Raw genomic sequence first — 17288 nt, 5'->3', positions numbered from 1 at the left:
ATGGTACCGATAATCAGTCTCCAGAATATGCTCATAATAACAAACGACTGTGTAGAAAAACGAACAAAATATTTATTGAAACAAATAACTGGATATATCTGGATTTATTTCTTCGGTCCAGCCGACCATCCACATAAACTAGGTCATCCTGCCTCTGACGACCCGCGGTCACGTGTCACATCTACCTTAGACAATGACATATACGAGGGTTGTTCGGAAATTATTGAGACAACACGGATATTTCCATTTCTAAGTGACGAATTATGGTGAAAGTTGGCATCAACATTGAAGAAACCTTAACAAATAATTAAAAAAAGTAATATTTAAAAAATGTTTAATATTTTGTTTACAACGGTAGATTAACAAATCGGTGGTTGGGGTACCCGGCGCAAGCATAAACTCGGAGAATAAGAAAACTAAAACATCGTCTATCTAAGTGTCCGCAAACTTACATCTTATACTAAAAGAAATCAGATTATATATGTTCATTTTGCTATTTATTGTGACTAACTTTTGATCAAGTTTCACGAGTGTTTGAGTTGTAATACGGATATGGTACAGATATATTTACCAAGCAATAGGAATATGAAAACGACAGTATATAGAAATTTGACGTCAAGGCGGCGCAGCGAAAATACACCAAATTGATGGAAATTTCGGAAAAAGACCTTTTAATACCACCCAACCGCTTTAACAAAAACTATACGATGGCAAGGGATAAAGAACTTCAGTTTATCGTCTTTTTTCACTAATTGTTTAGCTAGAATTCAGACAAAGTGACTAAATATCAAGTACTTTTTACACACTAACTGATGTAAACAGTTCTAAAATATGTACACAGAATCACTGTAGGAGACATTTCACAGTAATTTGACTTTCAGTTAGAAATGACCTGATTTTTTTCCACAAAATCAAGAATGGAGGGAATATGCGAATGTTGACATCTTGAAATGTAAACAAAAGATGAGAAATCAAGAATTAACTCTAATTTTCCTTCGTTTGTTAGGTTTTTAAAATATAGGATCAATAAGAAGCGTCAAAATGACGTTGCGGTAGGTTTGCGGTTGCGCCGGGTCACTGGGCGATGGCAATTTGGTCAGCTAACCAGGAATGATCCAATCATGCTATGGACAATAATTTTTTTACATTGATAAACCCTATCCTGGTGTACGTTTTGGTGAAATTTCAAGGATTTAACTTTTTCCCCAAGGAAATAAGAGTAAATGTCTCAATAATTTCCGAACAACCCTCCTATTCATTCACTCTTTGTTTTTACTGTGGTGGATAAAAAAATGTAGAAATGCATTAACACATTCAAATGAAAAAAGTTGTCCAGTGCCCAAACTTCGGACAATGCAGGCGATTTTTCTTCAGTGAAGTCACTGATTTGTTAAGAACATCTTGGTACATCACACTGAAAGCGCCCTTCCTGTTTTCTCTACAATAAAAAAAACACATAGAAATTGATTAGAGTGTGAAGTTGCCGGCAATAATTATAGATTATATTAACGAGATGAACCACTTCAGTTTTTAGAATGACCTATTCTCACGTTCGAGTAGAGTTACTATAAATAGACACAGGCGCATTTCCGGGATCTAAATGCAGCGCTATGTGCTTGAGACCCAGTGTCAAACAAGTTCCGGGATTGCTCTGTCCAAACACAGTATCATTGACCCGACCCACCCGCCATTGTGGGGTTTGGTTGGCGTGAAGTGTGAGCTTTATAGGCATCGTTATTAGTTTCTAATCGATCACGGTTTATTAAAGGTCCTCACAAATACTATGAATGACATAAAAAAGAGCGATTCACACCGGGTGTTCGTTTCCTTCTTATGGATATCAATTTTTATTCTTCATTAAATGCAGAATAATTGTGCGAATTTACTCAATATATGTTTCCGAAGTTGTTTGAAAATAGACCAACTAGTAAACATATCTATAAATAACCCTACTGGCATGTAGTAATTTCTACAAATACTTTTACGTCTTTGGGTCAGTGTTTATTTTCATTTATAAGTGGAATTTACATCTTTGTTTTGGTAATTTTACGATATTCTCCCTAAGAAATAGTATTGACCACCAAATAATGGCTGATCGTTTCCCGCGAGGTTATCGGTGACGTTTAGGAGAACAGGAAGTTAAAACATCCTATTAACAAATAAACGCCCATGGATTGAAAGCATGGGTTTATATTAATGGTATATCACCTAATTGAATAAAACACTGACTTAACATTTTTATGAACATGTACATCAAAATGAACAATTTTAACATATGTTTATATTTTCAAGTTGCTTTCTTCAACGTTTTATGTCCTTCCTTATGTATCCTGTATACCAAGGTATTACCACAATATTCTACTTCTTGCACTTTGTATGATTACTTAGTAATTAGAAAGCGATTCCTCTTGTATACAGTATATATTATACTTCCTCTTTCTTTAATACTTACACTGTATTGCGGTTTACAAGGATACTTCCTCTTTGTGCAGTATTGTCGTTTTACACACTTCCCGTATCTTTTTAGACACCGGAAGTCGTCTTTCTGGCATGCCTTACATTTGGGTTCCGACTCGAACCTACAGGCTTGACATGACGTATGCTGACATGGACTTTGGCAACTTCGCGATACCTCGGCTACTTTACTACAATCAGAGGAATCAATTTATATATTATTCATATACATGTACACCAGTCAATGACATGAAGACAGGTACAGTGGCTAAGCCCCTCCTCCCTTCCCTAGCCCCTACCCGGTTCTAACGCCTATGAGGTATGTACATTGTTCTGAGCTTAAAATGGCCAGCGAACATTGTCTCAAGCCACGAGTCTACCTAGCTGGTATCAATGGGAAAAGGAGAGTGTGTTTTGGCTGTGGTATAGGACGGTGAGGGAAACCACCAAGTTTATTTTGTTTTTACTGTTTAACCCTCTACAGCTGCAGGTCTAATGAAATATAAAATGGTCATAAAATTTAGAAGTACTCTCTTCAGATTCTAGAATTGAGACACCCATAAACAGATAAAAAGTGTCACACTAAAGGTTCCTATAGTGACCGGGGGATACTGTAGACAGTATGTCGATGAAGGGGGGGGGGGAGATGATATTAATAGTAACAATACTTACGTATGGGGTATATGAATTATAGCAAAACTTTCGTACGGGGTATATAAATACATGTAATTACAATAATTACGTATGGGGTATATAATTAGTAACAATACTTACGTACGGGGTATATAAATAGTAGCAATACGTAAGGGGCGATGGAGAGAATCTATAAATAGTAACAATACTTACGTACGGAGTATATAGATAGTAACAATACTAACGTACGGGGTATATAAATAGTAACAATACGTAAAGGGCGATGAAGAGAATCTACAAATAGTAACAATACTTACGTACGGGGTATATAAATAGTTACAATACGTACGTACGGGGTATATAAATAGTAACATGGGGTTGATGGGGGTGTACTTAAACAGGAAGTAATAATACTTGTGTAACATGGTTAACAACAAAGATAAGTAATTATACCTATTTATAAGTAAGTATAAGTAATTCTTACAAAATTTATAGGAGGGGCAATGGAGAGATTGTAAGTATTAGGTTAATTACAATACGTACATAGCACTACAGACTGCCCGTGGGTGTTGGCGACAAAACTTGGGCGAGCACATGGGTCGACATTTTGGAGCAGGTCTCGGCGAATCTTGTATATGGAAGGGAACTAAAAAGATTGAAAACAAATAATAAACAAAAGTTTGAAAAGCTTTTGAACTCGTTAAAAAAATTGTAAAAACTATAAAACGTATTCAAATCCACGTTCAGTCTGGTCTAATCCATTAGTCCCCTTCTGATAGCAGTTATTCCACTAAAGAGCAATTCTACTCGGACCGGTTTAGCGCTTCCTGTCAAACTCGGGCGGTAATCGGCCATCGAGATGGATCCAGTTTTATCGTACATCCAATGGTAACGGACTAAATGTGGTCATCGTTATAATCACGTGGTCACCCCACTTATCCCCGTACATCGCGTACATCTCATTCCACTGTATACAAGATTCACATCAATATCATCTAAATCTTCCAATTCCTTCATTGCAACACTTCTGATACTGTCAAATCTTTGCTCGGGGCCTCGCTCTCTCCTTACAACGGAGACCGCAACAGAACGGATTAGAGGATCATGCTACAAGATAGGGTCTGTAGAAACGATAAAAAAGTCCCGGTGAACGAATTACACCGGTGTACCGACTGATCGGGGAGATTCTAGGGAGGAATGTAGTGCAGAAAGGCGGTCTGAAGCCCGCAGGTATATGCTATTGGAGGAAATCCGGACATTGGTTATTAATAAACGTAATTTAACTTTCAGAGATGAAAGCCCGAATGGGTTCTGGGGAATTAAAAACGGACGTTGAAAGTTTACTTTATTTGCACTGGTATATACCAACCCCCCCCCCCCCCCCCGTTGTCTGGGGTATATTGTTTTGGTGTGTGTGTGTGGGGGGGGGGGGTGTCTGAGGCCTGAGGGTCCAACCCCCCCCCCCTTCCCCCTTTCCCTTCAACCCAATCTCTAGATCCACGCATAATGGCTATGTTTTCCAGATGGTTTGGGAATCTGGGGATTTTTACGTTAAGCCTGTCATGACATAAGAGCTATGACTTCATAATATTCGGATTACTGATGAGATATATCAACTTTTAGGCACAAGCAAGAGTTACCTTGTTTCGTGTCGAAAGAGAAAGGTCGGCAGATTATAAAGTACACTTCATAATGAATTGCAATTTTATAAAAATTTAAAAACAAACAGCGAAAAAATGTTAAAATACGACTGTTTTATCAATGTCAGCACATGTGGACGCGTACCTCTCCGTAATGTCTCCGTTGATGAATGGATACTTCTTGTTGTATTCTCTCTGAGAGAGAGAGAGAGAGAGAGAGAGAGAGAGAGAGAGAGAGAGAGAGAGAGAGAGAGGTTATAAAAAAGAGAGAATATGAGAAAGGATGCACGAGAAAGGGAGGGAGAGGGGAGAGACCTATGACAGATAGAGATGAGAGGGAGAGAGAGAAGGAAAATTTAAAGAGAATAAAGGCGAATAAAAGGATGCGTTCTATGCGTAAAGGGATCGACGATCGACAAAGATGTCAATACCAGAACTCCATAAATACCCCGTATGTCACTGTTCAATGGCGGTAATCGGTGTAATCGAGACTCCGTACATGACAGGCACCCGGAAACTCCGAAACGACTCAATGGCCGTGACAGTAGGTAAATAGATAGGGATAGGTTAATGAGGACGACGCTAATTACGGTCCGGGTACGATTGTTATATCAGTGCTGTTCTGTCAGTTGCTGTCGTCATAATATGACGTCTACTAAAGCCCCCCCCCCCCCAAAAAAAAACAAAACAAAACAAAAAAACAAAAAATTCACCCACAGAAACAAATTGAATACAAAGAAGTTATACATTTAGCACAGTCAATTTAGTGCATATGCAATGAATGCAAGCACACTTCGAGGGGATTTTTTGGCAGCAATTTATTCGGTGTTTTCCACGGTCCACCTGTTAAGGTTCTTGTATATCGAGATATGGGGGATTTTTGCATTTTTTATATCGAGATATGGGGGATTTTTGCATTTTTTAAGTGGTAACGAAATGTGTACTTCATTTGAGCCCGTGGTAATTAATATCTCGAAGTCCTTACTACTCAATAAACTAACATTTACACAACAACCAGTAAATGAATTTAAACCAAAAGAAATGCACTAGTATGCGATTTGAACAAGCAACCTCTGACCGCGGTCCGTTAAGATTCCAAGAAATCTGTGCATTGTTGAAATTTTATAAACATGTTTGCGGTGATAAAGGAAAAAGTCCAAACTTAGTCATATCCATGTCTATAATTAATTACAATTATGTTCCAAACAAGTACGAGCTACCTTTTACACAGAACGTCCGAGTTCGGAGCTAGGGACGGGAAGATACACATACTCTCTGTTTAAGTTACTTGTAATTGACAGGGACAGAAAACCAAGCTCGGGTAGTACAATATGTACATTTCAATCATGTAGACATTATTATGACATTTTTGTTCGGCATCTACACTCATTTAGAGTATTTCATTCATTTATACGTTAATTAAACACATTGTAAAAAGAGTAAATATCAAGCAATATACACACACACGTTTATAAGTATGTGTGTGTGTGTTCTAATTCAGCGACACAGACGGACGGACAATGATTGTTGTAGAATCAGTACTCACCCGTTACACACTGCCCCTCCGGCTGCCGATCCGTGTATTTCTGGGGGTTTTGAATCTGACAGTACAGGTCTTTATCACATTTACCGAGATAGTTAAAGTCTCCCCCGCATCTCTCCCCCACTACTTTGGCACAGGTGGGGCAGCAGCCACAGATACCGGTGGTGACTCCACCTGGACAAGTTAACTGTGAGGCCTCTCGGGGGCTACAGTGTATTCGTTCACACGGGGGGCACTGCAGGCCCCACCCTACCGTCACCACTGTCATTATAATTCCCGGTGGGATCAGTGAAGTGAACACCACCATTCCTTTTCCCGGTGGTACCAACTATGGCCCTCTGTATGCTCTGACACTAGTCACGTGGTACGTCGCTACGATGCCCTGCGATGTCTGGACCAAGTTTTTGATGTCGCATCATCAAAGGTGAAATGTCGGGAAGGTCCGGAGTACGCAACTTTTGATGTTAAAATCAGAGAAAAAAAATTCATTGATAAAGTCGGGGCCCCACCCACCTCCGTGGCGAGAACGAACAGTGACGTCCAGGGACCACGGGGCGGGCCTATCGTCAGAAAAAGCACCAATGACTGGATTTAAACGTCCATTTTCTAATTGTCGTACTTCATCTCTGAATAGCAGTGGCCTTTTCTGGAGATTTATTGAATATTTTGGATTTCTTCTCTAATGTTGTAAGTGTAAAGTACACATCGTTAAACCGTCTAAACAAACGGGTCCGGTACTTCAGACCCTTACCCCAGTGTGGGGGAGTGACGGGAAAAGTAGCAATTAAAATTCTTACTTATTTATAATATTACTTCTTCAGAATACACTAAACCGTGTCAGACAGAATAGGTGTGCGAAGAAAATATTTATATACCTTGTGTTTAATTAAAATATTAAAAGTCTGTTTTTATATGAGTCATTTCTATAAGGAAAATATACATTAACCTACTTGAATGTATCTATACTTACAGACCCCTCTCTCTCTCTCTCTCTCTCTCTCTCTCTCTCTCTCTCTCTCTCTCTCTCTCTGCAGGTACGCTAGACATGTTCCATGACCTTTTTTTAGGGTCTTCCGTTTCCAACGGAAGACCCTCTTGTTATTCTACGGTTTCTTTTTCTTTATTCTTATTAGGGTCTTCCGTTTTCAACGGAAGACCCTCTTGTTATTCTTCGGTTTCTTTCTATTATTAGGGTCTTCCGTTTTCAACGGAAGACCCTCTTGTTATTCTTCGGTTTCTTTTTATTATTATTATTATTATTCTTTTTCTTTTCTTCTGACTCCTTTTTTGCCTCATAACTCAAAAGATTTTTAACCGATTTTGATGAAATTTTCAGAGATTTTTGCAAGTTGGCGTCCCTCAAAAATGTTAAAGTTTTAAAGAGAACGTCACCTCCGTTTTGACGTGACGTCATTTTTAAAAATTTCAAAAAGTCATTTTGTCCCGGACTTTTCTCAAAAACGCTTTAAGATAGAGGCTTGAAATTTTGAATGCTTATGATTTGATCGATTTACCTCTGTAATAAGGCTGGAAATGAAAATCTATCACTTCCGGTCGAAACCGGAAGTAAAACAATTTTTTCGAAAAAATGAATTTTCTGATTTAATCAAAAATGTATATGTGTTTTGTAGAGCTTATTAAGCTGAATCTAACACTGAAAGCCGTTTTAAAATCGGACAATGCATTACAGAGATATCAGGGTTTAAAAATTGATTTTTCCGGAAATTTTGATTCCGCGTTCTTGGTTTAAAAAATAGCGTAATGTTCAAAGTAATATTAACTCGTTCCAAAAATAATTGTTAAGTCGTACTTGGACACATTCAGATTTTTTTTGTTAAGTCGTTCTTGAAATCAGAAAGGTTTTTGTTAAGTCGTTCTTAAAATCATTCGGATTTTGTTAAGTCGTACCAGGAATAATTCGATTTTTTTCATCTTTTTATTTTAGTTACTCTTGTTATTGGTTTAAGAGCTCTGCTTCTTACAGGAACTTCCAGGTTTACTTTCAACATTAACGGAAGACCCACTCGTTGCTTTGCAACGAGCTTTGCTCTAGTTATTATTATTCTTTTTATTTTTTTTTCTGACTCCTTTTCGGCTTTATAACTCAAAAAGTTCACAACCGATTTTAATGAAACTTTCAGAGATTATGTGCAATTATAATACCTCGCAGTTTATGAAGTTTTTTTAAAATAGTCACTTCTGTTTTAACGTTACGTCATTTTTAAAATTTTCAAAAAGTCATTTTGTCCGCGGCGTTTCTCAAAAACGCTTTAAGATAGAGGCTTGAAATTTTCAATGCTTATGATTTGGTCGATTTACCTCTGTAATAAGGCTCGAAATGAAAATCTGTTACTTCCGGTCGAAACTGGAAGTGAAACAAATTTTTTGAAAAAATGAATTTTCTGATCAAATCAAAAATGAATGTGTGATTTGTAGAGCTTATTAAGCTGAATCTAACACTGAAAGCCGTTTTAAAATCGGACGATGCATTACAGAGATATCGGGGTTTTAAAATTGATTTTTCCGGAAATTTTGATTCCGCGTCCTTGGTTTAAAAAATAGCGTAATGTTAAAAGTAAAGTTAACTCGTACCAAAAATAATTGTTAAGTCGTACTTGAACACATTCGGATTTTTTTTGGTTAAGTCGTTCTTGAAATCGGAAAGGTTTTTGTTAAGTTGTACTTAAAATCATTCGTATTTTGTTAAGTCGTACCAGGAATATTCGATTTTTTTCATCTTTTTATTTTAGTTACTCTTGTTATTGGTTTAAGAGCTCTGCTTCTTACAGGAACTTCCAGCTTTACTTCCAACATTAACGGAAGACCCACTCGTTGCTTTGCAACGAGCTTTGCTCTAGTTATTCTTTTTTTTCTTTTTCTGACTTTTTTTGGAGCGTTATTTCTCAAAAACTACCCAACCGATTTGCACGAAATTTTTTGGAGTAATAGAACATCAACGTCGCTACATATTATAAAATTTTTGCATGATGACGTCACTTCCGGTTTCAGATATAGACGATTTTGTAAATTTTTAAGGGTCATTTTGTCCACGCATCTCCTCTGAAACTAATCAAGATAGAAGCTTAAAATTTTCAGGGGCTGTAGATGAATGTCTGTAGATGTACCCCCATATCTTCCAATTATGAAAATTGCGCAAGGCCTCGAAGCTCGCCTGAACCTGAAAATTAGCACCAAATTTCCCCCCGAAATTTTTGCACATTTTCTGTAATACCTTTCGATGTGCACATAATTTGTTAAAACATGTAATGCAAAAGTTGTTTCAATTTTCATGAGCTTTCCTTTGATAACAAGAAAAAGGGGCTTACCCCTCAAATTAGGGGCCAAGGGGGCTCTAAAGTCTTCTTACAATAACTCTTTACTGAACAATAATTTGTTATTAATTATATAAGCAAAAATGTTTATTGTACATCTGTTTATCTATACAGTATCACACTTAAGTCATATGTTACGTAATTAGGGGTTTCAAGGGGCCAGAAGTTCAAAACTTTGATCATTAATATCTGAAAATGGAGAAATATTTTTAAAAGCAGTGTAGAACAAAAGTTGCTTAAAATGGTGTTCTTGTCAATATGCTACCTAAAATGTTTTTGTTTATGACCCCATTTAGGAGTTAAAGGGTCGGCCCCTAAAACACATTTGTACAGATATCTCAAGAACGGTTAACATTTCATGAACACTTGTTGAACAAAATATGTTTAAATTTGCAAGACCTTAAATTTGATATCAAGAAAAAGGGGCTGGCCTCTCAAATTAGGGGCCAAAAGGGCTCTAATGTCTTTTTACAATAACTCTTTACTGAAAAATATTTTGTTATTAATTATAGAAGCAAAAATTTTCTTTGTACAGTTGTTCAACTATACAGTACCATACCTAAGTCATATATTACGTAATTAGGGGTTTCAAGGGGCCAGAACTCAAAACTATGATCATTAATATCTGAAAAAGGAGAAATATTTTAAAAAGCAATGTAGAACAAAAGTTGTTCAAAATAATGTTCTGAACAATATTAAACCAAAAATTTTCTTGTTAGTGGCCCCGGTAAGGGGTTAAAGGGTCGGCCCCTAAAACACATTTGTACATATATCTCGAGTACGGTTTACAATTCATGAACACTTGTAAAACAAAATATGTTTATATTAGCGAGACCTTTTATTTGATATCAAGAAAAAAGGGCTGGCCCCACAAATTAGGGGGTACAAGGGCTACTAAGTCTTTTTATGATAACTCTTTTCTGACCAATAATTTGATATTTATTATAAAGCAACAAAGCAGCTTTTATTAAGCTTAATTTAAAACTGAAATCCGTTTTAAAATCAGACGATGCATTACAGAAATATCGGGGTTTAAAGATTGATTTTTCCTGAAATTTTGTTTCCGCGTCCTTGGTTTAAAAAATAGCGTAATGTTTATAGTAAAATTAACTCGTACGAAAAATAATTGTTAAGTCGTACTTAAACACATTCGGATTTTTTTGTTAAGTCATTCTTGAAATCAAAAAAGTTTTTGTTAAATAGTACTTAAAATCATTCGGGTTTTGTTAAGTCGTATCAGGAATAATTCGATTTTTTCATCTTTTTATTATAGTTACTCTTGTTATTGGTTTAAGAGCTCTGCTTCCTACTGGAACTTCCAGCTTTACTTCTGACATTAACGGAAGACCCACTCGTTGCTTTGCAACGAGCTTTGCTCTAGTTTTTATTATTATTTTGCGCCGCCACCTATTTGAACTTGATTACAATCTTTGTATAATGGAGAGAAACAGGGATGGAGAGGATAAAACTTTAAATTAATTTATAAAAGAATATATAACACCAAATGATCAGTTAATCATTAATTACACCATTACGTTATTCATTAGTAGGAGGGGGACCAATGGATCCATCGATCCCATCAGTGACGTCACTAATCCCATTTAAAGAATTGTTCATTATTTGAAAATAGTCTCAATGTGAAAACTACATTGATGTTTATAACAAATTAAGAGTCGCTTAGTAAGCTCTCTTTGATGCTATTTGTCTGTAAAAGTCAGGGTTTTTCCCGAGATCACACTGGCTATCTCCACAGATAGAATAACTGAAGTATTAAACCAGCTTCCATATCAATGATTCCATAATTCTTTTCCCTCATGAGGCATGTATTCTGTTAAAATACATGTATAGCATACAATGTGCAAATACTAGTAGGCCAAATGGGGAAACTAACGTAGATAATGCTGAAGCAATACATAATTGATAATAAATACAAAACCTAAAAAAAAAGCAAAAGGCACTCCGATTCCATTTTTAGGTCAAATACAGCATCTCTCTCTCTCTCTCTCTTTTATTCAAAACTATTTTAAACCATCATCATGATAAATCAACATAATGAATGTAATGAATTCTAAGTAATGCAAATACCTGTTGGATTTCTGCACTTAAACCGTACTGATTATAATTTTAAACACAAATTCATAGACATATATAATATATATTTTTCTTTTCGCCTTTTCGCACTTGTTGTACTAAATTTGTCTTTTATAATCACTTAAAAATACAGGTATTATATACATTCACAGTTATATGTTGGATGGACCTTTCTCCGCCCCCACAATATAATGAAACCCATATTAAAATAACTATAAACGATACAATACCGAATACATGAATAGTTAACCAGCATACAGAGAATACGTGCAGGTGCGAAACCTCGGGCGTCTCAGTATAATTAAAATTAGATCCAATTAGGTAATTCCCTCCAACTAGATCGCTACACACAATGTTGGAGCGATTCAAAGACCTAATTTTTTATTAGATTGCGGGCGTCTATATTAGTGAACAAAAGTTTCAGTGTATAAAACGACATACTTGCAAGATTTCTGTGTTCATATAAATTCAAAGAGCATTTCCAAAATTCCCATAAAGAGGGTCCAATTAATTTTTTTAGTTTTGAAAAGCTGCAAATGAATCAAAATATGAAAAAAAGAAAACCAAAATAAGAACAACAAAAAAGCTCAATCCACCCCCCCTCACCCCCCCCCCCCCCCCCAAAAAAAAAACAAACAAACATAAATAACCAAAGTCTAATATTAGCACAATATCGAAGTGTCACTGTGATGCAAATTCATGCAAAAGTACAAAGTTGTGCGATGCCCTGTTGGGAGACCATATTTAGAAAAAGCAATTTTTTCTTGCCTTGTAATTCAGTAACCAGGGTATATTAGATATCGTATTGTCGAAGAAATAAAAGGTTTTTTTCTCTGCAACCTCGCATACAACGAGAATGTTAATTTCTACAGCACGGTTTGAAAGAAATTATAAATCTATACATCTGTTTTTTTTTCTAAACTGCGTTTATCTTGTTGACAAGGAAAGGTACAATGTAACTTTGAGTTGTCCTTCTTTGGGCTCAGTCAACAATCACACAGCCAATCGTAAGCAAGAGCCACATGTTCAGCATTATCATTATCTACATTTACTACGAACGTGTTAGTAATAAAAATAAAAGCTAGGAAAATAAACAGAAAGAAATGGGATTTTTTTCATTCCAACTTCAAGGCCAATCAAACGTGCAAACTGATCTATGCGCAAGGGTCACGGTAGAGTAAAAATATCGGGCTCAAGATACAGAAAGGTGATGTCAAAAGTGACGTCATAATTTTACATATAAACACAGTTGCACAAGATGAAATCAATGAAATGCATCTGCTAAAGGTGTTTCTCTTCATAGGGCTGAGGTATGTATTAAGCCGTCTCATAATCTCTATCACATTTTGCTTTATTTCTAAAATTTGCATACCACTGCACGTACACAATGTGAAAATCAAGATCCCTCCAACTTTTCAAATGTTGTATCATGTTCACTTATGTATTAAGACTTTTCAGTTCATTTTGACCCTTTGAAAAATTATTGCATGCATCTCTTATCTCTTCTATTATTCATTAAATTTTGGCTTTTGCAGTTATGTTGCCACAAAAGGCCAAAATGGACCCGCCCCTAAAGGTAAGGAGAGTCCCTATATCATAATATAAAAAAAAGCCATCGAGAGGGCATCAAATTCTCGCGGTATTATATGCTGGGTTAATTGTTTTGTGATATGGTTAACGCCCTTTGTCATATACAGGGGATGCGTGCGTGCGGAGGATTACCACCCAGGTTTCTCGCTATTTTTGGAAGCTCCAGAGTAGACGGATCGACTACCGCGAGCGGAACAACAGGATCTTCGCCGACATCCCGTTCCCACAGCTGACCACTGTGTACGGATGGACCATGACCGGAAAGACGGGGCGGATCTCACAGGCGCGGGAAGACGGGCGCGGGATCATCACGGAGTACATGGTGCAGTTCCTAGGCAGTGACGGAAACTGGACGTTCATCAACAACTCCAAGACCGGCAAAGAGGTGAGGTCACCAACCCGCCATATTTGAGCGAGACTTATCTATTATATAATACTTCACATGAAAGTCCGCCGGTAGGCCAGACTTACATTGTAATTTGTTAAATAATTTACACAATCATACATGATAGTCAATTACAAAAGAACGACCATTACCGTAATGCGGTTTATATATATGCAGAACCTACATTTAAAATATTAATTTTGGCGACTCCAGTTTTAGCTAGTTGCTAAAATAAGCCAGAAAGCATCACATTGAATATTCCGGACTAATGCATTGGATGTAAGTTCTATCTGTTTTTTGTATAAATCAAAACGTAACTGTTATTTTTCTCTCTCTAGATGTTCACAAACCTCGGAAACATCGCCATCCCCGACACCGCCACAAGCGTCACTTTGTCAAACCCCGTCAAGACGCTGGTGCTCCGCGTCATACCGGAACTGTGGGACGGCGTCCCCTTCATGAGACTGTCCATCCAGCACTGCGCAGACACAGTGATGGCGGAACAGCGACCGATCCTTCCAATACAGATACAACATAGCTCTGTCAAGAAGAACCTGGAGGACCAAATAAAGAATCGATTAAAGAGCAAGATATCCAAAGTGATGAAAAAAGTAAAGCAGATGGAGCAGAGGATTGGCCATCACAAAGGTCACGGGGTCAAAGACCGAAAAAAGGCGGGAAAGCATAAGTCGTCTTCGGAGAGGAACAGGGTCAACCATCGTAAGAATAAAAGTCGGAGGAAGCACATTACTCAGCAAAATACAAGGCAGAAGAAACCGATAATAAAAACCCAACATCAAAAGAGATCAGAAGTAGAAAAGAAGTCTCTTGATACCTACGATATCGACGTAAGGTTTGGGAGAGGGGATTATTTTGGAGATTTTGGGTACAAGTATCGACGTGGGCAAAGGGATGCTCTAAAACGGAAAAACAGTAAGAAGAAGGTAGTACACCAAAGGAAAAAGAGTAAGAGCAGCGGAAAAAAGAAGCAATCCAGGGCGCAAAAACACAAAACGGCGCAACATAAGATCAAGAATGAAAGCGGCAAAGAGAAAAAGAAACAGTCCAAAGCAAAGAATCGCAAAATGGCGCAAAAAAAGAGCAAAGTTAAGAAGAAATTGCAGCCCAATACACATAAACACAGAAAAACACAACAGAACAGCAAGACAAAAGGTGGCCAAAAGACACAGCAAACAAGGAAATCAAAGACTAGAAACCATACAAAAAGCTCTGGAAAGAAATCTCATAAACTAGTTAAAAACAAGAAACGAAAACAAAAGACTCTTCAATCTGCTAAAGCCCAAAGATCTCGACAGCAGAGGATTGAAGCTAAAACTTTGAGCAGTCTAACAAAAAATATTAAGAAAACTGAAAAAAATTTAAGTACTCTTAAAAAACAACTTCATACGGTAAACCAAAGGACCCCAAAGAGCAAATCTCTGGTCAAAGGCAAAAAGAGCAAAGGTCAAGTGTCCCACAAAGGCGGCACGCAAGCCCGTGGCCGGAAACCGACCAACAGTAAACCAGTGGTTCAAGGCCAACATTCTTCTAAAGGTAAAACACCGGCCCGTAAACCGTACACACCTGACATCACGCCCTCAAAGAACGTGAAGACAAAGACCGAGAGCATAGCGCCCGCCAAAACCGCTTCTTCCCAAAAGTTGGTTGAAATGCAGAGGCTGGAAAAGGAGAATACTGCTCTCTCCGAGTCTGTCTGTAAGTTGTTGGGTGTTAATTTGTTGTTTGTTGTTTAATTTGTTGTTTGTGTCTTCAGTATATGGAAAATCGATGCTGTTTTGCAGCAAAGAATTTTACTTTATCATTTCCCTAAACTCAAAGACTTTACTTCTCAACAATTTTCTCTGAAATAGAAAAATCTTGTATCAATGAGTTGAAATCGATGTAGAGAAAAGTTTTGGATCTTTCTCCTTATTTTGATTTCAACTTTTTCTCAATGATTTCTCTTTATTCCGTACGTGCCGGAAGTACACAATTTAAGGCTTTAGCATCTTTTTTCCACGGGGGCATATTAAATGTTAGGTGAAAGTACAAATAGTGACAATAAAACAGCAGACTTCTTAGAAACGTAGCATTTTTGTCTCAGTGATTACTATACTTGTGTAACATGTGATATTGTAGACGGATCGTGCCGCCTGAGACCAGTATGGCGCTACAACAAGGCCATTTTCAGACCGGCAGACACGTTTTCTACCCTGCGAGACGTCAGACAGGCTTGGCGAGCTATGTACGGACTAGGCATACAGCCCTATTTATTTCGTATCCCGGAGAGGTTCCAAAAGTTCAGGAACCAGAAATACTATCTAGAAATAGAGTTCCGAAAAATCACAAACGTGTTTGGGATAAAAGTGGCGGGAAGCAGCTCCCAGCTCCAGTGGGGTGCCGTGACCAGGTTCTCTCTCTACCACAAGAGGAAGGACTCGGAGCCGTGGCAGGGTTATGTGGATAGACTGAATCAGCCACGGGTAAGACCACACACACAGACTCCTAAGGCCTAAAATAATAATGGTTTGATTCCGATGTCATGCTGAAAAAAGTACGGTCGATAGGTCGGAATTTTTGTTTATTTTTACATTTTTTTTACCTTTATTGCAGTATGTATACTTGCCTGTTTGATACTGTATAAAATAATAAATACTTTTAATCTGTAATGATATTAAACACTGGCGACTGGCTGATTAACAAGTGATTAACAAGTGACAAATTTCTTAGCATCTTCATTAATCATCATTATTGTAATGCGTTTGCGCCATAATACAGCACCAGGTACACAAGGTTAATTTTTAAAAACATTTCTATTCATATACTTTTTTATCAATTGACAGGTATTTGATGTTGGCACCAGAGAAAAAGGAAATGCGCATGCTCCATCGGTGTTTAGACTGGACGTCCCGGTAACAGCCAAGGCAATCCGAATATACCCCGAGAAATGGGCCTCGGCTCCCATCATGATGGTCGATCTTATTACCTGTGAAACTAGTTATAAACACTGAAATAATATAGTCTACTTTATTGAATATAATGAATCAATCCAACCTCATATAGGGCTTCTTTTTCTATAACTTGAACATGCAACGGTTATCTTAGAATGTGAAATATCAACATGCCGCCTACTCATTTGATAAATAATAAATCTGGTTTTTAAAATCGGCAAACCATTAACTTAGATAAGACTTCAGACAACTTTTTAACATCTTTTTCTATTTACCATTATAAAAGATGTTTTAAAAGTTGCTAGTTTTTACGATTTTTAAATGCAAACACGTTATGCAAAATTATTTCAAAACTTGGACATATTTGAAATTTACGTTCACAGTTGGTCAGTTAGTTAATAGCAACTCAAGATGACGTCTTATATGAGGCAATCAATATCTTTTACATTTTATATAATGTTTTATTATGTAATATTTCAAAAATGTAAACCGGAAACAATAAAAGAAGTCAAAGCACGACTTCCGCTGGAGCGAATCTACTTTGCCCTTGTTCCCGCGTCGTCCTTTGATTGTCCTCTTAACCGTTTGTTCTTCATCTCTTTCTACTTGAACAGCGTATTGAATTTCTGTACAATGATTAAAAAATCAACAGTGTTATAAAATTTAAAC

The 17288-nt window shown here is 37.2% G+C and overlaps 2 protein-coding genes across 2 annotated transcripts; one reads left to right on the top strand and one right to left on the bottom strand.

Annotated features, from left to right (window-relative positions):
- Positions 1-52: 52 nt before the first annotated feature.
- On the bottom strand, positions 53-6986 carry LOC128177195 (uncharacterized). The gene is made up of 4 exons (XM_052843791.1): positions 6274-6986; positions 3631-3733; positions 2453-2645; positions 53-1438 (listed from the first exon to the last, which is right to left on the bottom strand). Exons 1-4 carry the CDS (start codon positions 6575-6577, stop codon positions 1391-1393), a joined length of 648 nt encoding a protein of 215 aa, XP_052699751.1. The 5' UTR covers positions 6578-6986; the 3' UTR covers positions 53-1390.
- Positions 6987-12922: 5936 nt separating this feature from the next.
- LOC128176354 (uncharacterized) lies at positions 12923-16964 on the top strand. Its single transcript, XM_052842612.1, has 6 exons — positions 12923-13003; positions 13229-13269; positions 13391-13668; positions 14007-15384; positions 15808-16151; positions 16512-16964. The coding sequence occupies exons 1-6, from the start codon at positions 12966-12968 to the stop codon at positions 16677-16679; spliced, it is 2247 nt and encodes a 748-aa protein (XP_052698572.1). The 5' UTR covers positions 12923-12965; the 3' UTR covers positions 16680-16964.
- The last annotated feature ends 324 nt before the right edge of the window (positions 16965-17288 follow it).

The sequence above is a fragment of the Crassostrea angulata genome, chromosome 3 (assembly GCF_025612915.1).
Source record: "Crassostrea angulata isolate pt1a10 chromosome 3, ASM2561291v2, whole genome shotgun sequence".
Classification (NCBI taxonomy): Eukaryota; Metazoa; Mollusca; class Bivalvia; order Ostreida; family Ostreidae; genus Magallana; species Magallana angulata.
The sequence above is the reverse complement of the archived record's forward strand: the minus strand, read 5'-3'. Positions and strand labels throughout refer to the sequence as shown.